The sequence below is a fragment of the Enhydra lutris genome, unplaced genomic scaffold, assembly GCF_002288905.1.
Source record: "Enhydra lutris kenyoni isolate GAN:26980312 unplaced genomic scaffold, ASM228890v2 scaffoldscaffold62, whole genome shotgun sequence".
Classification (NCBI taxonomy): domain Eukaryota; kingdom Metazoa; phylum Chordata; class Mammalia; order Carnivora; family Mustelidae; genus Enhydra; species Enhydra lutris.
Window position 1 is genome coordinate 2,443,781 of NW_019154146.1, and position 26,211 is coordinate 2,469,991.

At 53.5% G+C, this 26,211-nt stretch overlaps 1 protein-coding gene across 1 annotated transcript; it reads left to right on the plus strand.

Moving 5' to 3' along the window:
- Positions 1–41: 41 nt before the first annotated feature.
- On the plus strand, positions 42–25,617 carry LOC111158741 (ribonuclease T2). The gene is made up of 10 exons (XM_022520976.1): positions 42–136; positions 238–400; positions 2,808–2,868; positions 4,485–4,540; positions 5,864–5,921; positions 15,391–15,458; positions 18,666–18,779; positions 21,737–21,782; positions 23,856–23,930; positions 25,162–25,617. Exons 2-10 carry the CDS (start codon positions 312–314, stop codon positions 25,336–25,338), a joined length of 744 nt encoding a protein of 247 aa, XP_022376684.1. The 5' UTR covers positions 42–136; positions 238–311; the 3' UTR covers positions 25,339–25,617.
- Positions 25,618–26,211: the final 594 nt, after the last annotated feature.

The following is a 26,211-nucleotide window of genomic DNA, read 5'->3' on the forward strand; positions in this document are numbered from 1 at the left end:
ACGGGGGCGTGTCCGGGGCCGACCTTCCAGGGCCGGAAACGTGCGGGTCGGGACGGCTGGGCGGTGTCAGCTGCGAGGTCGTGGTTGGGGTCGCGGCGCGGCACCGGCAGGGAAGCCTGCGCGCCTGGGCGCCCGGGTGAGGCGGGGACCCCGGCCGGGGCCTCTCGGGACAGCGGACGCCTCCGGGGTGGGGTCGGCCGGTCAGAGCTCGGCGTCAGGGATTTCGTCCATTTTCAGGGAGACGCAGGGCCTGGCGCCGGACACTGGAGGCTTCGTGCCCCGGAGCGCGTCGTCGCCTGGCTGGGCGCGCCATGAAGCCCGCGGCCGCCCACGGCCTGCTCCTGAGCTCCCTCTGCCTGGCGCTGTGCTGCCGGGGCGGCGCGCGCGGGTCCCCCACGAGGTGAGCCCGGAGCCCCGGAGTGCGTGCGGCGGGTCGGGGCTGGCGCAGGGCGGGGGCCGGGTCGGGGCCGGGGTCCGGGGTCCGGGGTCCTGGTCGGGGCCGGGGTCCGGGTCGGGGCCGGGGTCCTGGTCGGGGCCGGGGTCCGGGTCGGGGCGGGGGTCCGGGTGGGGGCCGGCAGGGCGTCGTAGCGGTGCACGTCTGGGTTGGCTACAGCGCTGCTTCCTCTTCGCGAGTCTCCCCGCGGGCTCTTCTTCCCCCCGTTTGCGTTCGGTGTGGCCGCTCCTCCGGGCTGGACGGGAGCGCATGTGGAGTCTCCTGCTCCCTTGTAGACGGAACCGAATTCCGAGCACCGGATTGTATTCTTTCTTCTATTTATTTTGGCTAGTGATTTCGTATTTAATAAAGGCTTTCGTTCTTGGGGCGCCTGGGTGGCTCAGTGGGTTAAGCCTGTGCCTTCGGCTCAGGTCATGATCTCAGGGTCCTGGGGTGGAGCCCCGCAGCAGGGAGCCTGCTTCCTCCTCTCTCTCTCTCTGCCTCTCTGCCTACTTGTGATCTCTGTCTGTTAGATAAATAAAATCTTCAAAAAAAAAAAAAAAAAAAAGGCTTTCGTTCTTACATAGTAGGTGAGGGAAAAGCAATGACTTTAATTGGTTTTGCTGTTTTATCATCTACTTGAAAAGGTAACAGAAAGCCTATTCTCTAAAAAAAACAGCTGCATTGATTAATGGATTCGTTTTGGCCATCAGGTTAAGAGTGTATCACTGGAGAGGAGGTGTGGGGTCCTGGTTGAGTACCAGCCGCAGGTTCATCCAGTCGTGTGACTTTGGAGCTCCCTGGGTGACTTTGCTCAGCTGTCACCTGCCTCCTGAGCGTGGATTCGAGGCAAGGCAGAGTGTGCGTAGAACCCCGCCTGGCCAGCAGCAGTCAGTAAATGTCGGTAAAGAGCTGGAGCTCTCATCTGTGGTCCCCGCCACCCCGCTCCCTTCATAGTCCATGCGCTGATGTAGTCGGACAGCCATGGTGGGCGAGGCCTGGTCTGGAGAAACAGCTGGTTCAACCCTCCAGGACTGAAGGGGTCCGCAGGGGCTTTCCCTTGCGCCGGCTGGGTTGACAACGGGGTGACTCTCCTCTCCTCCTCGGCTTCTGGCTTCTCTCTTCACTCTCTGGTCTGTGCTGCTTTGCTGCAGGTTCCCGTGTGCCCCCAGCGCTCTCTCAGGACTGTGTGTGGCCCTTGTCTGCAGACGTTCTCAGTTTTGATAGATTCACGGTACACAGCGTGTTCCTCCCTGGAGGAATTCTTCCCTGGAGGAACGGGGTCTCCTTCCCTGGCCGTAGCTTTAATCCCATAGCCTCAGTTTCCACCTAAACGAGGGTTTTGTACCCTGAAAAAGCAGCGTCTGACACTTGTCCCAGCTCTGGTTCTCGTGCCGCAGCTCATGCTGCGTCTGTACTGAGCGCGGTGCACAGCCGCGCCCTTGTAACATCTGGATTCTGATTCTGTGCTGATTCAGCACAACCACCCTCTTTACAGAAGCCAGCGTGTGAGAACTTGGTCCCGCTTTACTTCTGAATCATTCCTTCTAGAATCTAATGGAAATGTCTGCTTGGGTGATGTCCCTGTGTGGCCGCTGGCGTTTCCGTCTGTAGCTATCCATCCTGCTTCAACCTGTTTGAAGACACAGCTCCCCCCCCCCCCCCCCGTCCCCTGGAGGTCCTAGAGCCAGGGGAGGGGGGCATGCGGGGCGCGCAGGTCAGGCGGGGCATGGCCACGCTCCGGACTGTGTCCGAGGGAGCACTGTATGTGGGGGAGCACTGTGGAGCCAGCCACCTGCACCTTCACACCAGTGGGCGTAGCACACTCAGCCCCTCATGCTAGTTCAAGTCCTGTTTTGCTGCTAAGTGAGCCACACAGAAATTCCGGTGTGAGGGCCGTAACGGGTTTTGCGGATGCGGCTAAAAGATGATGGTACTTCTGTGTCTACACTTGTGACCAACCCTAGGAGGAAGGCCACTTCAGGCTTCCTTTCCCCTTTCCCTCCCGGCCTCTGCCTCCCTTCAGTGAGGCCTTTCCGGGCTTCCTGGCCTAAGATTTCAGTTCCTGTCCCCACTGCTGACGTGCCTGATGTGCCTGTCCTCTTGCTTGCTCACATTTCTTTATCACTTGTCACTGTGGGCGCCAGGTGTGTTCTCTTAGCTACTGTGGTCACCATCTCCCTCCCTAGCACGTGTGCATCACCGGGGGAGGGACTTGGTCCCTCACCCAGGACAGCGGCCCTGTCCCACGGTGGTGCCTGGCTCATGACAGTCACTCAGTGTTGGTTGAATGCGTGACGGTGTAGATGGATAGATGAAGTTTTCTTTAACTTTAGAACAGTTCTTGAAACATAAATTCCTTGTCTTCCAACAGTGACAGTCATGAGTGGAAGAAACTAATCATGGTTCACCACTGGCCTGTGACAGTGTGCAAGGTGAGTTTTTCTGCCTCGACTGGCCCCGTTCATCTGGTGAAGTCCCGTGCGGAGTGGGTTTCTGTATCCACGTTTCCTCGCGGAAACGTGTCATTCGTAGTCCTCCTGACGTGCCTGTCATAGCTGCTCTGTCTCTGGGTCCAGTTTCCTAAACTTCACGCCTCATTGTCGCTTTCTGCCTTTAGGGCTGTTGCTGTGCAGGCTAGAGTAGTGTGACCAGCTTTGGGTGTCACTGCAGACCTGGCTCCCCACCCCGCCAGCTGGGCCTCGCGGGAGCCCGAGTTCCTGTGGGCAGGGCCCTGTGGGGAGCTCCCGTCTTGGGTTAACACCGGAAGATCTGCCTTTGGGGCAGGGAGTGGGGTCCTTTGGTGGCTGAGGCGTTTCTGAGACAAAATGTGGGTGTGTTCCTGTGCACGGACCTGCATCCATGCATGGAAATGCATTCTGACCTTGAGGCTTCAGAAATTAGATTTTTAAAAAGTCTTCTGCTCATGAAGTGTCGCTGTCAGGGAATTAACTTCTCTACAGGATGCCCAGGAAGAGGGTCCCGGTAGTCTGGCTCTGGTGTCATCCTGGGGAGTGGGGGTATCTCCGGGCTTATTCTCTGCGTGTGTAACACAGGCATTACAGGGAGCGACTGGTGTCTCTTTCTCCACGATCCTGGGCCCCGGTTGTCCCCTTAAAGACTCATCTGAGACACTGGACGTAGGGCCGGTAGAAGACTCCCCCCAACTCCGGCCATGGGCCCTGACCTTGCACCTGTGGGAAATGGGCCCCCGCTGGGACTGCGCTGTCCTGCGGGATGAACTTGGGGTGTCGGGAGAGGGGAGGCACACGCCCCCGCTCTGACGCTGAACCTCGTTGCCATGCTCTTCTGCCCTCTCGGCCTGCGGCAGGGACCTCTCTCGCCGCCTCGCGCCAGTGTCCTAAACCAGAGCCTCCCTAATTTGCAGACCAGCCTGGGGCAGAGCTGCCGCCCCACAGAATGTGATCCCGACAGGAAAGGCTTGAAAATCCTCCTGGAGCCTCACCTGTTCCTCACCGGACCCCCCACACCTGCTTTTCAGGGGCTCATTCCCCACCACAGGGCATCGGGCACGAGTCTGTCCTACCTGGTCCCAAGCCGCCCACACGTTTCTCGGTAGTCGGTTATTTTGGAAGAACTCCCCGTTTAGCTAAACAGTTGGGAGGTCCCTGAGGGGCGCTGCTCAGCTTTTCTCTCTGTGAGGTTGTCTTTGTCGTGCTCCCCTCACTTGGGCATTTTCGCGCCCGAGCGCTCCTGTTCACTTTGCCCAACGTTCACGCTTGAGTGTGTCGCTGCCACATCTGGCCCCGGTGGCTGAACCCGCTCGTCTCACGGGGACCGGGAACCCTCACGTTTGTGGTCACACGGGAAGAAGATGAACGGGCGGGTGCGAGCGTCTCCGTCCCACGGACTTAATTTGAGAACACGTTAAAAAAAAAAAAAAAAAGCAAAACTCAGTTTTTAATTATGTTACGTAATTAGGGATCGGGGCCTCCTTCCGCCCACGCCCGTGTCGCTCCTCGGGGCCGCGCTGGAAGCCGCAGTGAAGGAGCAGCGGGTCAATGATGTGCTCTGTGTCTTTTTGCTGCAGGAGGTGGAAAAGGACTGCAGAGACCCTCCGGATTACTGGACCATCCACGGATTATGGCAAGGCCCGGCGCTGTTAACGTCCCGCTAGCCGGCCCGAAAGCAGCTTGAGGCTGGTCTTAAGGGTTACACTAGTGGTTCTCGTTAGGAGTTTAGTCAGTGGACCGAATCCTTATTGAAAATATCTCCGCTGTTTGTACAGTAACCCTGATCTTGTGGTTTTTTAGTTCTTTTTCAGTAGAACAGGGACAACCTGGCTTACATATGCTTGTAGGGACTCTGGGTCCAGGCTGGGATCCCTGAGCCTCTCATTGTGTCCTTCTTTGGGGGCAATAAGTAGATGCTTAGAAATAAGTGAGCTTGTGTGCACTGTGGACACATGTTGCATGTGTGTACACGGTGTGCATTGCGCTGTGCACACGTGCTGTGTGTGCGTACACGGTGTGCATGTACGCTGTGCACACGTGTTGCATGTACGTAGACAGTGCGCGTGTCACATTTACCGGATTCATCTCGGGTTTCGCTTGCATTTTGTGCACTTTATTCTTTCCCTCTTCATGCGTGTATTTGTCGTGTTTAACTGTGCCCATGAGTCAGCCTGTCAGCGGGACGCCTCTTGTCCTGCTGCTCCTGCGGGAGGAGGGGCCGTTCTGGTCTTTGCCAGCACATGCTCGTTGCTCAAGATTGGGGGTCTGTGGGCAGCAGATGAAGCGGGGGCTGGGGCAGTGATCCGACCCTGTGGTCTCCGGGAGCTAGGCTTCCTCGGGTTGTGCTGACGTCCCTGCTGCTTCCCTTGTAGCTGGGAGGACAGTGCACAGTGCTGTCCCGTCCCGGCGGGGAGCTGCCCTGGTTTCAGGGTGCAGGGCCTGCGGACACGGAGACGCGCCGGTGGTCTAGGAAGTAGAGTTGGTGGCCTGGAGAGCTCAGCTGCATCTGCAGACTGGGACTGACCCATGCAGAACTAGACGAGGGGAAGCAGGGAGGGGATCCGTGCTTGGGAATTTAAGAAGCCGTATTTGCTGAGCCTGGGTCCCTGTGTGAGCGCGGTCTGCATGCTGGGCCCTGAGCCCAGTCCTCCCTTGGAGAGAGGGAGAAGCGCTGGTGCCTGTGGCCTGCGATTGGCCGAGGGAGAGTGCAGTCCCGTGCCCGACTCCCGAGCTCCCCCTACCGGCTGGTTTCCTTTGCTTCCTGGGAAGAGCGACTTGTTGGCCTGCCTTCTGGGAGGGCTCCCTGGTTACCCTACCCAGCTCTTCCTTAAGTGACTCCCGTGGCCATAGAGTGTCTCAGCCTTTGGTCCCTGCAGACGCTAATGGAAGTGTCTCCTGCCGTTTGGAGCTCACCTCAACGAAGACTAACTTCTGTTGTTTTCCATTTGATTTCAAGGCCCGATAGAGCAGAAGAGTGTAACGGATCGTGGCCCTTCCACTTTGAAGAGATCAAGGTAACGCCCCCTTCCGTCGCCCCTACCGGTGCCGCCCTCGGTTAGCCCCTCGCACATGTGTCCTCCACGGTGCGGGCTCACATGAGGATCTCGCTCGTGTTCACCGGGATTCAGCCCCGGCACCTCGCTCGCATTTCTGGATCCGTGAAACACTCCGCTTGTTCAGTGCGAACTGCCCTTTCTCCCCTGCCCGGGGCCCACGGCACCAGACGGGAACTGTGTGAAGCGACAGCAGACCCCGACGGGTCACCACCTGCCCACGTTAGTCCCGGGGGCCCCTGTGCCTCCCGGTCAACATTTCTAGACCACTCTGGCTCAGAGGATAGGCAGCGGTACTGATGGATTTCTAGAACCTAGGTGAGGTTCGGTGGGCTGAGGTCCGGAGCCGATGACCAAGAAAGAATTCTTGAGACATCTTTGGTGCAAAATGGTGGTTTATTAAAGCACGGGGACAGGACCCGTGGGCAGGAAGAGCTGCTGCCAGGGGTTGTGAGGGGTGGCAGGTTCTGTACCCTGCGTTTGGGGGAAGGTGAGGGGAAGGGAGGTTTCAAGGAGTTTTCATATGCTAAAGAGCACCTACAAGGTGCGGGGAGACCTCTGTTGTCTTTTAGCAAGCCATTAACATCAAGATAGTTGGGAGATTCCTGTCTTGCAGTATTGTGATCTCTGCAAGTTAACAATTTGTTTCTCCTTTGTGGCGGTCAGGGGTGCCCAGGAATGTTACACACATTACCGAGGGGAGCGGGTGGAGAGGGGGTGCAGGGTGCCAGCCTTCTGCTCCCTCATCATTCCCCCCTGAACAATTTTGACCCTTAAATCTTTAAGGTAGTTGAAGGTGGAAGGTCTCATCTTCTGTAACTTCTTCCTGCTGAATAGGGGCGAAGAGTTGTCCCTACCGACTCGGTCAACATTGATCAGTTGAGGAATGTGTAGGGGAGTTAGGAGAGGCGGAGGCAGCTGAATCCAGCTCTGACAGTGAAGAAGTGTCTCTGTGCCTGGTCAGGATCATCTGTCGCTGAAGTCATTGCAGCAATGGAGTCTCGGCACCAAGGAGAGAAACACTGAAAGCAACATAATAAGATTAATAAGGCGGTAAGAATGAGAAGCCCGAAAAGGAGATTTTTAATTGCTGGCCATAGTCCTCCTCCAAACCAGGAACTTAACCTTCACTGAGAGAGAGAAGGATCTTGTAGAGCCTTAATCTGGGCATTCATATCTTTTATTAGTCCTGTGACATTTTGTGGTAGTCTGGGATGTACACGCGACATTCTGCTTTGATGATTGCGCATGTGCCACCCTGTGCTGCTGTCAGGACGTCTAAGGCCATCCTGTTTTCTGGACCGCCTTGCATGTCTGTGAGACTTCGGTATTAAGTAGGGAGATGCTGTTTAGTGAATCACTGAGTGCCTTTGTAGTATATTTACTAAGGGCTTCTACATGCCACATGACATCCTCCAGTCCCACAGATGGAACAAAAATGGATGCTAAGTGATCATACCACTTAAAAACAGATCGTGTCCATCTTTGCTTTAAATTGGGGAGATTAGCTGGAGTGGTGATGGTTTTAGTAATGTGCCCATGAATCCAGGCAAATCCTAAAGTACGGCGACCTATCCACCCTGGAGGAAGCCAGGGCCACAGGTTAGTCCACATATCCAGTGGGTTCCGTTTGGAGCTGACCATCTAATGCCAGGTCGCCTTACCCAAGCAGTAGCAAACCAGTCAGTAGCCTGGAGTACTATTATTTGGGAACACATTTCTAGTGATAGCCGTCCCAGATGTCGTGTGTTATTGCCCAAGTATCATACGTTTGATTTCTTTGTTCCCAGCAGAAAACTGCCTTCTGCCTGAGCCATCCAATCGTGGGTGTGAGCCACAAATATGTATCCCGGATTTGATATATGCCATCCTCAGTATAGCGATAAGGAGGATTTTGTAACTTAGGCCCATATTTGATTGGGGAGTTACGGCTTGACAGCAATCCCCTTTCCTTCCAAACAGCTCCATGGGCATGTAGTACCAGGAAGGCATATTTGGAGTCAGTGTTAATGTTTATTTTTAGGCTTTGGCAATTGCAAAGTGCTAGTGAGCACTATGGCATATGTAGCTTTTCTCATTCTTTCTATGAAAACTACTGCCATCGGTCAACCAACAGTCATTCGTATTCTTAACAGGAGCATCTTAAATCTGGCCAACTAGAGTAAGCAAGATCAACAACCTCTGAACAGTTTTGCTCTACAGAGAAAGAAGTACGTGGTCAGGTTCAGGCATACAGGTAACTAGGTTTAAAGTTTGACAACTTTTAGGTATTATTTCTGGCATATCTGTAAGTATAGCCCAGTATTTAATAAGTTGGCCTCCATCATCCACTGGTGGCCTTTGGCTTCTAAGACAAATCTGGACCTGATGTGACGTCATTACAGTCAGGGGCTGTCCCATAGTGAGCTTTGAGGCTCTTATGAGGAGGGCTGTTCTCTGCTTAGCTAAAGCATCTGTTTGTAATTTCACCTCAACAGAGGTGGCCTCTAGGATACATATGACTAAGGGATGAAACCATTAAGAAGCCCTTTGAGTGCTCCGGCCTTAACAATATCCTGATTACAGAGGATCACTGGCAAGTGGGAGAAAACTTGTCAAGAGGTAAGGGGAGTCCCCCATGCATCATCCAATCCACTCACAAAGAAAGTGGGGTCATCCGTTATCTCCACAAGTCCATAGTTAATCCTACGGAGTGCGGTGTGTTGGCTTTTAGGTAATTTCATTATCCCAGCCACGTACAAGGTTATAGTTAAGTTATACAATTGTAGGGGATTCAATCCCATTTTCCAGTTGTTTAACCATGTGCCATGAGGTTCTACTAATATCCCCACAAAATAATAAGATCGACTAATGAAGCTATTGTGCAACTTCTCTGAAGTTTACCTCAAGTTGTCTAGCTTAGGTAAACAAACAGTTAAAGACAATCAAATCTAGAATTTAACATCCATAAAGGTGTGTTACTAAAACATAGTTTTTCTCTTTAAAATAACCCTCATTTCCAGAGATAGCCAAATTAGGACTAATTCACTTGAGAAACAAGTCCAGTTTTAACAAACGTGGCCTACCATTTACATAAGCTCAGCAAGAACAGTGAGTGTGATCATACAGATCTTTTAGAATCTGCTTTGCTGGAACTTCTTATAAGGAATCTCTAGGGTGAACTTTCAGTAGCCTCTCTGGGCCAGAAGCCAAGCCATGTACTTGCCATCAGATATGCCTGCAATACCTGTCCATTTGGGCGAATTCTTTTTCCTGAGGTTCCCAAAGTATCCCGGAAGTGACATTCTTTACTCACCCGGTGAGGCTCCTGGGAACTCTGTAAGCACCGTATCAGGCCAACAGTCCCAAGGGGCTTTATGGCTCCAGGTTTCATAAAGTCAACCTTAGTTCCTTAAAGCTGTCTGGTCATATCTGAGTCTTTTCAAATATGACATTCGAGTCAAAGCCTTGGTAAAATAACCAGTTTCCAATGCTGTCCTGTTACAAAGAGAACAGATTCTTATTGAACTTATGCAAATGACTGATTGCCATGGAAGAAAGAATACTTACTGAGACCTTTTGATTTTCAGAGGGTTCAGATAGAGAGAAAAGTTGAATGCCTTGATTTGTTTACAAATCAATACTTTTACATCCCTGTAAGTTACAGATAACTTAAGAAAAAGTATCCCTAGTCTGGAAGAGCAAACATTAGAGAACCAGCAATGTTTTAAAATAAGACAAAACTATAGTGTTTTAGTTCATTTAGTCCCATGTTACTGAATCTGGTGAATGCAGCTTTAGTTAGTTTTGGAAATTCTTACCCATTTCAGTTTTAGGATTTTCAAGTGTATCAAATATCTGTATTTGTCCTGAAAGTCCTTTATATGAATCTCCTTGAAGATAAAACTCATTTTACAAGAGAATTAAAACAATTATAAATGACAAAAACTCGGAATGGATATGGTTAGAGCTGATGAGATGAGAGTTTACAATTTAGCTGGCAAGGAAATCAGGTTATTTCTGTGACACATAACATTTCCATAATTACAATATCAAGCGATGATCTCTCAAAACATTAAAACTTTAGGAAATACATAGAATCTCTAGAATAGTTATAGCATTTTCCCAAATGACCCAAGTTTTATCATTGGTTCATCAGTACTTCATGAGTAACTTAGCATACCAAGGAAAAGCCTGAGTTAAAGAGATTTACAACTTAAATCTTATCAACATTTGCTAAAATCTTATAAAGTTTTAAAGCACATGCCTAAATATAGTTAGGGATGGTAAACACCTGATAAAAGAAAACATAGAAACTGGGTTTTCTGGGCAGGCAAAGAGAAAACCATTTACATTTTCGTAACAGCAGATCAATTAATCTAAGAAAACTTTGTCCTTTTGAACAGAGACAATTTCGGTCTTATACCAATGTACCTTTAAAACCCATTCATTTCAATCTTAGTCCGTCTTGACCGGACTTTCCTTTTCTGAAGATTTCCCTTCACAAACCTTCTACAACTTTCCTATGCATTCAGGTTTTGTCCCAAGCCATTTCTTTCCAAACAACCATCTCATTTAGGACAAAATTACCTTCTCTTACCCTCAACAAAATGTATTCCCATTCCTTAAATCTTTCTTACATATCATCTACTTTCCTACGTACAGAGTTGTTTCCCGTATTTCCATCAGTCTTAGTTACACTAAGCAGAATTTGATAGTCTTAGAAACCCTTAATCTCTAGTGAAGACTAAGTATTAACGAATTGTGAACTGTTACAACAGAATTCTTCAGAAGGCAAGTTTATGAATCAGTTAAGCGCAAGACATGTTTACCAATAGATTTATTCTTAGTTTCTTTGCAGTAAGAAGTCAAAAGCACAAACCTACATCCAGTAATTAGTGACTTAGCATTTTATCCTGTTTGGTTAAGACCTAGATGTCCATAATTTAATTCCATTTGTCATCCAAGCAAAATTTTAAACTTTCAGATTAGCAAAGACTTTGAAAGCTATCTCAGCAATTACCCATTAAAACTTTGAGACAGACAATTAACCATCAGTTTAGTCATCTCTTTGCTAACAGACTTTAACACATAACGCGAGCTTATTTGACCTTTAGTAAACTTTGATAGAATAAAAGCTTCACATTTACTGCTATAACTTCAAAGACATGTCTATCTTAATTAAACCAGCAAACTTAACTTAGTTTAAATACTGATTTACATTCCACCTGGGCCCACTCCACTTTGAATGTTTACCTGAGACACGGGTGGGAGGATCTGGAGTGGGGGGTGTTAGGTCCAGGGGCTGCTCTTCCTGCTCCTTGACAGTGAGGAGAGAATGAGCCGCGGTGCATGGTCTAGAGGCCGGTCATGCAGGCTGCACGCACGTTGATGCAGAAGCAGGAGAAGGGGAGACAGAGGAAACAAGGTGCCACCAGGAGGCAGAGAAAGGCTTCCCGGTGTTAGAGCTCATCAGCTCCAACAGAGGAGCAGATGCCATGCTTTCCCACCAGCAAGGGGGAGGGGTTAAGCAGTCCACGTCGGGCCAGAGAAGACAGGGAAACTTCCCCGAAACAAAGGGAGTTTCGGCAGCTGCTTGGGAATATTCCTTACGGTCTCTGTCTCAAGTTAGACTAGCCCCGGTTGGCTCCAGTTATAGCCATTAACATGGGAAGTGAGTGAGGGAGAAGCCCCCACGTCTATTAGGAGAAACAGAGAGAGAAAGTCGGAGTCCCCTTTGCTAGGGATGGCCCAGCAACCTGGGTTTACTAGAAGAAGGCTTATTATCATCCAGTATGTCAAGTTTACTAGCTGACTCATTTGGGCAAACATTCTGCAAAAGCCCCTTAGTCTGGGCTTCTGGTGTAGAGCAATGAAGGCCTAGGTATGAGCAATGAAGGTATCCTAGGTCCATTTGCCCTGTTTCCTGCAGAGGAGATCTAACAGATAGATCCCACTGAGGCCATGCAGTGTTACAGGAGCTCAGTCCTTTCATAAGTTTTGCAATCCAAATTACTTCCAGTGGGTTAAAAGGCACCCCAAGGTAGAGTCCTTGGCAACTGAAGAAGCCTACTGAGGCCATGCTCTCAGAAACATAAAGAAGGTCCATTACCAAATCCCCCCCGACTCCTGGGTGGCGTCCCACACAGGTATGTCAGAGGTTCCCGTGTCAAAAGCGACCGGAGGCGTCCCTCAACAAAAATCGCTATTGGTCACCATCCTGCCTTCCCCAAGAAGGCATTCCTGCCATAAAAGGCCCTGGAGGGGTGTCACGTCCCTCCTCTACCCCATCACATCCTAGGCTGCTGATGGGTGCCTGGTGAATGGACCAAAACACTGTGCCATGCCATGCCATCATCTGTCCTGAAGACTGCATACTGTTTTGCCTTTTAACCCATGGAAATACTAGAAAACTTTGGCAAGGGGAAATTACCCAATTTCGTCGCTTTAAGTAGTCTGTAGAAGACACTGACAAGAAACAGTAAAGACTGAAATCCATCATGGTCTATGCGACATTCCAACACATGTGGCCCATACAGCCAACTTCCCTAGGAAACGGTCCCCGGTTGCATTTTAATTCAATCGGGTACTGGTTTCGGCCGGCTCCCAGGGAGGTCCCATGGCCAGAAGTGGCTAGACCAGGGATGTGGAGGGGATCACATTAGATCAATCAGGAGGAAACCTCACACGGGAGTCTTAAGATGGGCAGCCGTCCTGGTGACTTAGGTGGCTGTCCCGTGCCCAAGAGAGACAACTTTATAGAAGAACAGGAATACAGAGGGGCCATCAAGTTTCTGGGTCTTATTGCCATTCCGGCCAGGGCACTAACTTACAGCCAAAAGGCAGACGCTCTCCTCCCCGTAGAGCAGCCACGGGCTAGAGGATTACAGCCTGAGCAACTGACATGCAAGTGTTCCAATAAGACCATACTCCTTGACAAGCCCCTGAAATGAGAGTAAAGGAAAAGGAGAGAAAGTACTCACCAATTTTGCACCGAAGCTGAGTCCAAACGTAAAGACTCACAGCCCCACGTTGGGCGCCATATGATGGAGTTCTAGAACCTAGGTGAGGTTCTAGAACTTCGTCAGTACCAGGCCTGGCCTTTCTGGCTGTGGGCAGGGGGGCTTCCAGGGAGGGCCTCTGAGCAGAAGGAATGGGCCTTTCCAGAACAGAGGCCTGTGTGACGGAGTAGCCCAGGGAGCGGCTTTGATGAGCGCTGCTGGCGGACGCGCTCTTGAGACACCGCGCTGTGCGTGTGACCAGTCACTGTCTGGTGACGAGAACCTAGATTCATGGGGCAGGGCCTGCCAGGGCACTGGGTCTCCCTGAAAACAGGAGGTAGCGTCAGGATTTGCTAGAATGGGGGTCCTTGCCATGAATAGACGGCCCCCAGAGGGGCATGGCAGGACACTCCAGACCCTTCACGTGTTCTCGTCCACATTATACTCTCTTTCCTTCCTGTGAGGACCTTTGCTGGCATGAGCCTGGAGGCCTGAGTCTGAGGGCTGTCTGTAAGAATTATTAGCGCACCCCAAAGCCTGGCAGCGTCTCGTTCCTCAGACACACACGTCCGCCTTCCCGGACTCACTGCATCTGGCCTCATGTCATGGGGATGTTCCTGGTCAGAGTCTTGTGACCCGGCAGTGGAACTGCAGATTCTTTGACATTGCACTGAGGGCCTCTGGCATTCCCGCCGGAGAGGGAAAGCACCTCGGCTGCAGGGTTCACATGAGAGCTGCTGTGGGGGACTGGCCAGGGCGGAAGAGCCGAATGGGCAGAGGCCGTGGGAGCGGAAGGCCGGAGGGGCCACAGAAGTCGCGTGAACGGGGCTCCGTGCCTCGCTGGGACAGAAGCTTCAGTGGGGCTCTGGCTAGGGGTTTGGCTGGGGGTGTCGTCCTTCCCAAAGGGGGCTGGGCTTTGGCACATGTGCAGGAGACAGTCGGCTTTGGACATGTTGAGTTTGATGTGCCCTGGAAACGTCCAGGTGGGCTCCGTGGGTCTGTCCAGAGAGCGGCCTGGGCCAGAGGCGAACTTCGGACCCGTGCACAGACGTACGATGCACAGAGGTGTGAGCGTGGACAGGGTGGAGAAGCAGGAACAGCCCGGCACAGAGACGGGGGGCACGGGGGGTGCACATGTGGTGAAGCAGCCAGAGGAGGGGGAGGAGGGGCCGGGAGAGGGGGTTCCCGAGGGCGCGCTAATAGGGTTCGTAAAAGCAAGGCTGAAGATGCCCTTCAGTGGAGCGGCCTGCCGGGCACGGGCGGGGGAGGTGGCCACAAGCCGCTCCTTGTTCAGACACTGCTGGTTTACTCGTTCTATCCCAGGAAGCCCAGCTTAGTGTTGGTCCCCAGGTGAGTGGCCTGCTCCCCGCTCCTGTGGGGCTGGCGGGAGCTGAAGCCTGAGTGTGGGCAGTGCAAGGCCAGGGACATGCAGACCAGGAGGCAGACCGCTTCCTGGGAAGTTGCCATGGGGCGGGAGGACAAGACTTACTGGCAGGGGACGCGAGGGGCGTCCCGTTCTCTGGTGACTGGCGCGTAGTGACGGGTGGTGGCAAATACGGGAAAGCGAGGTCACCGGAGTCTGTCTAGACAATGTTTTAAGTGAACGTTGTTTCCGGCCTAGTGAGTTTGGAGAAGTTGAGTAGTAAACGCGGGCGCCGTGCGGCTCAGGGCAACTATCTGTACGGTTTAGGGGGCCCGTCTCCCTGCCCAGATGAGCTCCCCTCGGGGGAAAGAAGAGCCTGAATTTTGTGGTGCATGTTTTAATCTGTGGATGCTACTCCTTAGAGCAGAAACCTAAAGCCGAAAAATTGAGTGGCACGTCCCATATATGTCCCCCAGCACACCGCGTCCCCTGCGGTTGACACACTTGTCACAGGGTCGTACTTCATTGCTAGCAGACACTGCGGTTCCCGTAGGCTAGCTCTGTGTCACGGAGGGTTATGGGTTTTGACAGATAACGCGTCCCTCACTAGACCGTATGGAGGCATCTCACTGCCCTAAAATCCCTCCTCCTCTGCTTGTCCCCCTCCCCACCCTGGCCCCTGACTGAGCCTTCTCAGTCTCCGTACTTTAGTCTTGTCCAGAATGGCCACATCGGGACTCACACGGCCTTTTCAGGTTGGCCTCACTGATGTGCGCGGAAGGCTCTCCTGTGTCCCATCACGGCTTGATGGCCGCCTTCTCGTTAGAGCTACATCCCCTCGTCGGGCTGGACCGCCGTGTGCTTACCCGCTGCGCTCCGAGCGCGTCTGCTTTCCAGCGCAGCCTCGCGATGAGGCAAATTGCACCTTTCTCTGTGTTGTCGCTTCATGCAGAGTAGGGACAGAATCGTTTTCCTCCCCTGAGTGTTGCCAGTCGGCCGAGGTCACTTCTTTTAATGGAATGGTGAATCAGACTGGCCTGCTAGGAGGCGAGGCCTTAGGTCGTACGTGGATTTTTTTCGTGCACAGGACCTCCTGCCTGAAATGAAGGTGTACTGGCCCGATGTGATCCATCCGCTGAACCACAGCCATTTCTGGTGAGTGCAGGGGACGCCGCAGCCTAAGGGGGGGCAGGGGGCGGGGGCTGGCGCGGGGACGGACCACGGGGCGCTCTTCTGAGGCGCGGAGGGGTGAACCACTTTTTACCTGGGAGACCATTTTCGGGGCCTTTCTCCAGTAAATGAAAAATGTGGGCGAGGGGCGCCCGGGTGACTCAGTTAAGCGTCTGACTCTGAACCTCAGCTCGGGTCTCGACCTCAGGGTTGTGAGTTCAAGCCCTGCATTGACTCCGCGCGGGGCGTGGAGCCTGTTTGGAAAAGACCCTGAGGGCACGTGGAAGTTACAGACTGGCTCTCAGTCCATGACTTCATTCATCACTTTGCTTTACGCTCTCCTCCCCTGAGGTTTCACTGAGACAAACACTCGGGTATCCATCGACGGGGCGCTTGCCGCAGCACAGGCAGGACAGGATGTTTCTTAAAGACTTTGTGCTGCTGCCACGAGACCCACCAAGGAAGAAAAAAGAGGTCGAGGACTCGTGCTACGACTTAGCGAGGACAGGGTCAGGTCCCACCTGCGGCTCGGTCCGCAGACTGTTCCAGAAACATCCTGAAGTGTAGCAGGAGCTGAACCAAGGAAGAAAACACAGTGTTTAACTCAAAATAGCTCTTTAGGTCAGTGCTTGGGAAGAAGGTTAAATTAACATTCCTTTCATTTACGTTATGGTAGCCGGAAATAATCACTGTCTCGGCCACACTCCGATGTGGCGGTTTACATTCAGGTCGCAAGTACTTAGATTTTCCAAAATGGTTAATTCAGTTTGGAAATATATGTGTCTAGAGCATTCAGGAAGAGAATTAAGTGCAGACGGAAGCTTTCTGAATCCACGGAGCGGCACTGGTGCCCGTCCCCCAGGCTCCCTGGTGCTTGGAACCCTCCCGGGTCTCTTGCACAGGAGAAGCACGTGGAGTCCGGGAGAAGAGTGGCCTGGCTCTCCGACCCGTACTCTGCACAGACGCGTTCCCGAGAATGCTTTCCTGGAACTTGACGCCCAGCCGAGCTGGAGGGGGGGATGGGAGAAGCCGGTGGACCCCTCTAGACTACTTCACAGCACACGCAGAAATGCCGAGTCCGCGCTAGGCATGCAGGGTACGGGTTTCCACGCGTTCCGGCGTGTTCTGTGCCACAGCCGGTCAGCTTGTTGGTGCCAGGTGACTTACCAGTGAGTCGACAAATAACCGTAAAGGTGGTGGTCCAAGCTGGTCCTTGAACACGTCATCCCAGTAGTGCGGGCAGAGCGTGTGTTCTCAGAAAGGCAAAATGATAATTTTTCAGCTTGGATAGAAAGTAGCACATCTCAAAACTTGTGTTCTAAATGCGGAGGTGACTGTCCCGCTCCTGTTAGTACCTGTGCTCCTAGGGCTTCCAGGTATAGGGCAGCTGTCGTCCCTGGCCCCTGCGTGTAGCGTTGGGTCATGCTTCCCTGTTCTCCACACTCCCTTGGCTCTGTGAATTTCTGGAGGGTCCCGGAGGCCCTCCGGCCTTTCCACCTCGGCTTCATCGTTGGGGCCCCGGGGCAGAGGAGGGCTCCTGTCCGAAAACCGTCCTTGTTCATCCCAGGGAGGACTCAAGTCTGCAGAGTACACGGTCTTGGTGTTACTTCATGCTCGAGAAGGTTCTCTAAGATTAAATCTATTCACAAAATTAGCCATATTAAAAAGTACCATGGACACAGCCCTCTGCAAAGTAGGATTTCTGTTTGTTTTCTGATGCTTGTACGAAGAAGAAGGAGAGTTGGGTGAGACCCAGTTTGGCAAGCGGCCTCACCGAGGGTGGCGTCCTGGGCCTCGACGTCCCCCAGGAGCCTCCACCTCTCATCCCGGAGGGCGGCCCCTGGGTCTGCTCGTGTGCCCTCTGGCAGGCGAGGGGACACCACGATGGGCATCTCTGTCTGATCACTGACCATTTTGTGTTAAATGCAAACTTTCCTATTCCAAATGAGGTGGGATTCAGTGTTAGATGTATACTAGCGATGCCCTAATGGATTTTGATCCTTAAGCTTGATCCAAACTGACATTTATCGAGTATTTCTTGTGTGTGGGGAGCCCCCGGGCTGGTGTGCACGTGCTGTACACAAAGCTCATTGCGCCGTGAGCCCCCCATGTGGCAGGTTCTGGAACGGTTCCAGCTCCACGGAAACTAGGGCATCTGCACCGCGGGTTCCATCTTCATCTCGTCGGAAAGAAATCCTTTTCCTGCTCTGCAGAAATAATTCACTCTGGAGGCTGTGGTAGATGAAGAAAGGTTCCCACGCCGCTTTCTTAGGCTGAAGCGACTTGTCACTTCGCACGGGCCTGTGCACGAACCTTATGGATGTGCTGGTGTCTGCTCAGATCACAGGCAGCACAGGACCCCCTCACAAATGCCTCTTCCGCTCTCCTGCGCTCACGATGGCGAACATCCGATGGGACAGCGGCCTACGATTCCGAGGGCGGCGCGCCCCACGTCTGCGGGTTATGGGGGTGGCTCTGTGGTGCGGCTGGACAGGGGGCCAGCGTGGGGTCCAGAGTGCCGTTTGGGGGCAGACTCTGGGACTTGCTGGCTGGGTGGCCTCGCTAGCCCCCCCTGCCTCAGTTTCCCCATTTCTGAGCCAGCAGTATGTTTGCCTTGCAGAAGAACGTGAAACTTCTCGATAACCTGTGATGAAACGTGGGGAGTTGTTATCTACGATCTTCTTCTCGAATCCGTGTTGCTGCTTGTGCGTTGTCCTGCTAGAGTTCTGTTGGGGGCGGATGAGGACACAGTGGAGATGGGGAGTGGGCCTGCAGCGTCTCTCAGGAGGTTGTGTGGCTGCCGTCCTTCGCTCACTGTTGAGGAAGGACAGGTCAGCGTCCCCGTGAAGCCAGAGCCCCCGCGGACGCCCGTGCCGGTGGCCGGGGGCCTGCGTCGTGGCACCTGCTCTTCCTCAGCCGGGGCTGTGCTGCGTCGCTGAACTGAGTTGTCCCTGCTGGCGGGGGAGGCTGCAGGGACGCGGCGCGCTCTCTGGAGACCAGACTGTGTCCCCTGGGGCCGCGTCCCCACGAGCAGGGCCTCCCGCGTCATGCCCTATGCACACAGGGAGTCTTGTCCTCTTTCTTTGTAGCAGAACCACGTGCGCGTGACTACCCCGTCCTGGCACAAGCTCTTCCTCGTGTATTTGTTTCATGACTTTTAACCAGAGATTTTTTGTTAAAATACTCTCGCAGGAAGCACGAGTGGGAGAAGCACGGCACCTGTGCCGCTCAGCTCGACGCCCTCAACTCCCAGAAGAAATACTTCGGGGGGAGCTTGGGTCTTTACGAGAAGCTGGAGCTTAACAGGTAGGGACCGCCGGGGGCCTGGTGCTCGCGGGCCGCGGAGCCCTCCTGAGGAATCCTAGCGCCTCCCACCCAGCCCTCCAGGTCAGTCTGGGCCGTGGTCACGTACAGCAGCCTTGGAGACGTGGGTCCCTGTCTGGGCGCGGACGTCATCGGACGGCGAGGTGGCCCGAGGAAGCAAGACTGACCAGGGCACGCGTGTTTCAGCCGGGATTTTGGACGGGAGTGTGTTGCATTAACGTGGCAGGTTCTGTACAGACCACCCATCTCTAAGTGTTTGCATCTCTGCTCTCGGGCTTCTGGAATGAGCAGGAGGAGGTGGTGGGCAGGGGTCCTCGGAGCCTAGAAACTACCCAGAGCTCGTAAACACCCCCTCCAGATGGCCCTGCGGAGGGCCAGGCCTCCTACCCCCACCCAGGCCGTGACCGAGAGCGGGGGCGAGGCTGGCCGTCCGCCGTCTGAGTGTTCCTGGTGGCCAGTGTGGGAGGGATTCCTGCTCTCCTTCATCTGGGCCGTCACACGATAAACCTGCGACCGCGTTTTAAAGACCAGGACAGGCAGTTAGTGTGCTTTCGTCAGAGTGAGCCCGGATCCCATCAGGAGCCTCTGCTGTTCACCCACGTGAAAGCTGCTGCGTCACATCTGCTTAGAAAGTGCGGGAGCCCCCATCGGTTCTCTGCGTGTGTCCTCTGCGTCCCGCACACAGAGGCTCTACGTCCCGCACACAGAGGCGCAGCCAGTCCCCCGTTTCACTGGAATCCAGGGGGTGGGGTCCAGCGTTGGCACAGGAGGGGCGAGTGCCTGTGGGGAGAACAAGACGCCCGTTGTGCACCGTGCACGGTTTCTGCGTCTTTGGGTCTGTCTGCTGAGCCAGAAGATGACGGAGGGGTCCCCTCGAGGGCCGGGGGGTACACTCCAGCTGTGCCGCCCAGCTCCTGCGGGCCAGGCTTCTCTGCAGGCTCTTCTCGCAGCAAGAGCAAGACCTTGGGGGGCGTTTCCTCACCCCCAAAGCGTAGGGGATACCGAGCGCAGACGTCCTTGGGGGAGTGAACCGGGAGAGTGTCCGCGGTGTGGACGGGCAGAGCGCAGTCCCTTCGGGAGCCGCTGCAGGGAGGAGGCTGCCCCCTGGCGTTCCTGACGACGAGCAGCGCGAGGTCCGGCTCGCTCCCCAGGCCCCCTTCTGCTCAGTCAGGCGGGAAGAGGGCAGTGAATGGGGACTGCTGGAAGGGTCTATCTGAAACATCTAAATCGTCCCTCCCTTCACCCAACGGCTATTTATTAAGCCCCCGGCTTACCCTTGTTGAGTCTCTGTAGCTCTCGGAGTCCCGGGGCCGGGGCTGCTGCAGCTGTGGTCGCTGGGGACGCCTGCTTCCTCCTCCCGCAGAGACGACGCCCTGCGGGGGGGGGGGGGGGGGGGGGGCGTAGTGTCTGTTAGAGGACGTGGGGAGAGAGTTGCAGGGAAATTGTATTCTCTCCCCGGTCCCCCAAGGAAAATCTAAAATTGCGGTACTCAGAAAATTAGGAAGTGAAAACAAAATCCCTTGTATTTTTCTCTATATTATAAACCATCACTGAGGATTATCTTTTTCTCAGAGGGAAGCCGGTCATATTAGATAAACTAACAGTGTTTTATTCACTTTATAATATGAAGGTTGCAAACCTGAAAAAAGGTGAGATACTGTGAATAGAAGATCTTTGATAACCTACAGACACAGGCCAGGGAATGGATGTCAAACTAAAGGCAACACCATAGAAAACATTATAGACTAACCTGGGCGGAATGCCAGGCTTCCCCAAATCTCTCTCTCTCGGCCTCACTTCCTTGGTGACCTGACTCGGGCTTTTCAGCAACACCGCCCAGTAGAAATACAATGCAGACCCCACACATAACTTAAAATTTACTAGTACCTCATTAAAAAGAGCAAAAAGAAAGCAGCGAGATTGATTTTATATTATTTATCCCAGCATAGCCAAAATATTGGAACTTGAAATAAATATTTTAAAATTTGCAAAGTTTTGCAATTCTGGAGCCTTTGAAATCTGGTGTTTACGCCGCACAGACAGTGTGAGAGCAGGCCGTGGGCGAGTTTTGTTTTTTTAGGCTGCAAGGACCCTTGCCCACCACCTCCTCCTGCCAGGGCCGGGAGCATACAGCTGAGATGCAGACACTGGGTGGTGCGCCGTCTTTACAAACACTGGTTTGTTAACACAATGTATACAGTTGCCAGAAATCACAGCAGGAGCAGGTGTACCCCGAGCAGTCTGGTTTTCCTCGGATATACCCATCTGACGATGCCCATGTCCAGAGACGCAACCCGGGTCTCATGTCTACTCCGGGGCTCATGGCCTGGATAATCTAGGGAGGCATGACGGGGACTCGAGTGTTGTTTTGAGACCATTAATCTGAGAATTGTTTATATCCCACTCCATCATTTAACAGGTAAATTAGTCATACGGTATTTTGTGGGGATGGCTGGTCAAAACCATATGCTTTAGGAAATGATTCAAGTCTGTGGGTGTTGAATGTATTTGAGGATTTGACCAAGTGTGGTTTTCTAGGATAAGCCTGGAATCCAGAATCAGTTGCTAACTGTCTTTTGAAACATGCTTGGCAAAGAGGTGGTCATGTGTGTGCCTGAAACAGGCTTGGCAGAGAGGTGGTCACGTGTGTGCCGTAACCGCAGTGGGTGTGGGCCGTCTGGCCACTGTTGAGAGGGTCCGGGTGCTGGAGAGAGAAGGAGGGTCAGCAGCATGTGAGCCATGGGGAGCGGAGGTCAGCGAAGCCCAAGTACCATTTACTTGCGGTCCTTGTGCCCAGATGTATTGCCCAAAGCAATAGAAAATAAGTGCTTTCTTTTAAGAGTGTCTTCATTTTTATTAGGAAATAGGATGTTTAAGGAGAACAAGAAAGGAAAATGTACGGTATTACACAGCTAATTTTTTTTTAATTTAAATTTTAGCATACTCCAAAAATTGGGAATAAAGCCATCTCTCAATTACTACCAGGTAAGTCTTGCTTTTAGCTCCGTAGCCGGATGTGTGCTGCTACCTGAGGGCGCCTCGCGTCTCCACAGCAGACTGTCTGCGGCCAGTCCATGCCAGGGTTTTAAAGGGCCTCGAACAAGCCCCCTCCTGTTAGACTCTCATGGTTCCAGAGCGATTTTATTTAAGTCTTGCTTCCCGGTGCACACTGAGTGCGATCCGAAAGCTACGTAAACCGGTGATTTTGAACCTAGACTCACGGGCCCTCGGGGAGGTGCGTGCTCCCAGCTCTCACAGGGCTGGGGAGTAGGTGGTTCAAAAGTGTAAGGTTTTATAGGTGAGATAAACACAACACCAGGCGAAGTGGGTGCAAGGCAAGATTTATTAAAGGCGCTCTCTGGCGAAGTTTCAGGGCTCAGGAGAAGGGGAGCCAGGAAAGTTGCACCGGGAGGAGGTGGGCACCCTTGGGCGAGGTTCCGCGACTCTGGAAAGCAGAGTGGGGGAAGTCGTGCTGGGAGGGAGTTGCCGGGGGTCTTTTATCTGTCTCCTGCATAGGTATTGGGTTATCTATGGAGACGTGACATGGGCATACGTCCTTTTGGTGGGAGAGTCAAGGGTTAAGGGGGGGCTAGGCTGGAAGAAGGCAACCCCGCAACAGCGAGACCCTGCAGTGGTCATTTCCATTGCTCTTCCTGCACTCCGGGAGCCTCCGGTCATTTCTATTGTTCCTCCTGCACTCCTGGAGCCCGCCGACCCAACAAAAAGCACATTCCGGTTTTTTGTTTTTTTTTTTTAAAGATTTTTATTTATTTGACAGACAGATCACAAGTAGGGAGAGAGAGAGAGGAGGAGGAGGCAGGCTCCCTGCTGAGCAGAGAGCCCAATGTGAGGCTCGATCCCAGGACCCTGAGATCATGACCTGAGCCGAAGGCAGAGGCTTTAACCACTGAGCCACCCAGGCGCCCCCCGTTTTATGATATTTTGTTCGATGAAGAAGCATAAGATTTGTTTTTGTTTTCATGATAAAACTAGAAATTTAAACAGCCCAGATCTTACTGTCTGGTAAGCATATACAAAAGATAATCGTTTTCTACCCAGAAGAGCCTGTTCTTGTAAACAGAGTCTTCCTGGCTCACGGCCAGGCTGATTCCTTTACCATTGCTCGTGGTCACCCTCCATGGGCAGGTGTCCCCCCAGAAAGACACTGGGTGACCCTCAGAGCCTGGGGTCTGTCCTCTGGTCCTTTACCCAGTAAGCTGACTGACTCCTGGGTTAGAAAACGTGATGCATTCTCTACTTAGGCTGATTTAATCTCCTGGGATTAAAAAAAGATTTGAAGTTACTGATTTTAGCGATCCCCGGTTCCAGTCCCCTGCTACACACTGCGCTGTCACCTGGGTCCCCTGAGCAGAAGTCAGTTGGCGTCCCCACTGCGCTCTCTGGCGTCGGTGCTCCGCTGTGTGGCCGGGTCCCACTTGAGCTGGATCTTGATCGGATCTGGATCTTCCATTTAATTTCCTCCCTGCACCGAGAGTGGGGCTGGGAGGGAACGGTGACCCTGGGGAGACCCTGTCCGCTGCTCCAGGAAAGAGAGGGCTTGCAGGGCCCTCTTGTCCTCCGCGTTCAAGTTCAAGCAGGTAGGGGGACTGTGTTTACATTTTTGCCCAGAACGTGTCAGTCAGACCACTGATTTCAATGACCCAGGACAGCAAGTGTCCTGAGCTCCCCATGTGTGCTGCAGGTGCCCTGTTAGGTTGAGAAGCAGCAAGAGGTGAGCTGAGACGGGAGTCCTGGCCTCTGAAAGTGGGTCCGACTTACTGCACGCAGCAGGCTCTGGGTGTGGACAGAAGCACGGGGCGGCCGGGAGAACGGAGACTGTAGAGCACATGTAGGGGCCACTCTGGTCTGAGGGTGGAGCCCAGGTGGGCGACAGCCTCTCCCTGGGGTCTTGTCTGTGAGCCTGGAGTGCCCAGAGGGTGGTTCCCTGTGGTTAGCCGTGCGGGTTGTGAGTGTGGAAGCCGAGTGTGCCGTCTGCCTGGGCGGAGCCCTTACACCGCCTCTGTGCAAGGAATTCTAATGCATTTGATTCCGTTTCAGATTTCAGATATTAAAGACGCCCTTGCCAGCATGTACGGAGTCGTACCAAAAGTCCAGTGTCTTCCGCCAAAACAGGTCAGATGTGCTGTTTTGCTGCTCGTTCTGTCTTCATCAGGAAGACAGGTTTTCGATATCCATGTGGTCACCGTAGAGTTGCCAGGGGCAGAGGCGTGTGTGGGAGTGTGAGCGCACAGGCAAATCCTGCATGTGCTTTAAAATCGCAGTTGGTTAAACCCAGATTCAGAGGGGTACCTGCACCCCAATATTTACAGCAGCATTATCAACAATAGCCCCACTGCGGAAGCAGCCCAAGTGTCCATCAGTAGATGACTAGGTGAAGGAGATGCAGCCTCTGTTTCCGGTGGAATATTACGCAGCCGTCAAAAAGAATGAAATCTTGCCATTTGCAATGATGCGGATGGAGCTAGAGAGTAAAATGCTGATCAGTGTGTGAGGCAGAGAAGGACGGACCGTAGGACTTCATTCATACATGGAATTTAAGAAACAGAACAGATGAGCAAAGGAAAAAGAAAAGAAACAAACCAAGAAACAGACTCAACTCTAGAGAACACAGTGCTAGTGACAAGAGGGCTGGGGTGGGGGTGGGGGAGCAGCCGATGGGGGTGAGGGAGGGCACCTGTGGCACACGCAAGTGATGAGTCTCTGTCTCGTGCACCTCACACTGACGGGACACTGTGCCAGCTGTTCTGGAATTAAAAAAAAATTATGCACACGCACACACACACGCACACGATTGTCCTTCAGTGCCATGCTCGAACAGGGTCTGTTTCTTGAGACTTCTCTCCGACAAGAAGGGGCAAGGGGGCAGGAGCCGGAGGCGGCTGTGGGAAGCAGGTCTGAGTTAGGGATTTCTTGGGCTTTGTGTTGCTCGTCTCAGTCGCCACACGTATTATCTAGTGTGCGGATGGACTGTCATTTCTTTTGTCGGCTTTGATAAGACTTTAATTCTTTTTGAGCAGTGGGGTCCACTGACCTACTTATTCTACAAAACTGCTTCTCCCGGTGATGCCATGATGCGTATGCCACAGGCACACAGGTGCACGTGTCTGAGGTTCGAGCGGTGTCCCTGTCACCCAGGGCCACCAGGCTGGCACAGGGGACGTCTGGGTGGTGACTGGGCTATGAGCCCCGTGGCCCCCTGCGGGTCGCTGCTAGAGGTGGGGGGGGCTCGTTGCTGGCCCCCGGAATCCCCCCTTGTCCCTTCAGGTTCTGAGGCCTGATGACCACAGAGCAGGGCCCCCCCGAGATCCGGATTCTCAGGCATCTCTCATTTTCTGGGTTTTAGGGGGAGGAGGTGCAGACGATCGGTCAGATCGAGCTCTGCTTCACCAAGGACCTGCGGCTGCGGAACTGCACGGAGCCGGGGGAGCTGGGGGAGTCCGGGAGGGCCTGGGGCCCGGGGCTGGAGGTCTGCGAGGACGGCCCAGCCTTCTATCCCCCGCCACCGCAGAGCACTCGCTGACGCCCCCGGCCACCAGGACGTTATTTCGAAAAGCTGAAGAGAGTCACAAACCCGCTGCTTGTCAGAAAGCGGCCGCCAGGTGAACTGTTCTGTTTACAAGCGTCTCTACTGCACAAGCATCTCTGCTGTACGGCTGTTCTGTGCTCCGTTTCCCCGCACGCCCATGAGCTGACTTCATGGCATGTGTAAGTTTGGGCCCAGCATGGGTGCGCTGAGAGAAAGGAAGTCTCCCACGCCCCGGTAAGGGCTTTGTGTTTGGAATAAAGGATGTGAATTTTCTTTCTCCTTTATTAAGGTCTTTGGCGTCTTAGACACAGCAGGGGCCCTGGAGATGGGCACACGGTGGGGACTCAGAACAGCTCTTGCCTGTCCCTCTAAGCGGCAGCCTTCTTGGTGTGGGGGTTGCGGGGACATGCCAGCCCGTTGTCAGGCCAGGAGGAGGCCAGCAGCAGGTGGGCGTCCCACCTCCTAGCTCAGGACGTGCTTGCTCACCCATGTCCCCTCAGTGGCCTGGTGTGGGCAGGAGAGGTGCCCCGAGGGGCCGCAGGGGACAGGCCAGCCAGCACCCCACCCAGTCCGGTGTCACTGAACATCAGCCTGGAGCCAGTTTGGGGTCCCCTCTGGGAGCAGGTAGCCCAGCTGCCACAATGTGGGGCCGCTGGTGAATGGGACTCAGAAGCACGGTAACACAGTTTGGCCCCGGGGGCAGCGCCCTGTCCCCCCAGAGATCACGCCTTCCTCTTTGTGCAAGAGCCGCTGGGCAGGCTTCCCACCCACCGCACCGCGCCTTCGTCTGTGGAGTGAGGACCCCTGACGGGACGCCGAAGCTCGGGAAACCCCCTTAACACGGCCTCTCCTTGCTCTCGGCCCTTC

Coding starts and splice junctions, on each gene's coding strand:
- LOC111158741 (XM_022520976.1), top strand. CDS start 312: ATGAAGCCCGCGGCCGCCCACGGCCTGCTCCTGAGCTCCCTCTGCCTG. Junction 18,780..21,736: donor GAGAAGCTGGAGCTTAACAG/GTAGGGACCGCC, acceptor TTTAAATTTTAG/CATACTCCAAAAATTGGGAA. Junction 23,931..25,161: donor AGTGTCTTCCGCCAAAACAG/GTCAGATGTGCT, acceptor TCTGGGTTTTAG/GGGGAGGAGGTGCAGACGAT.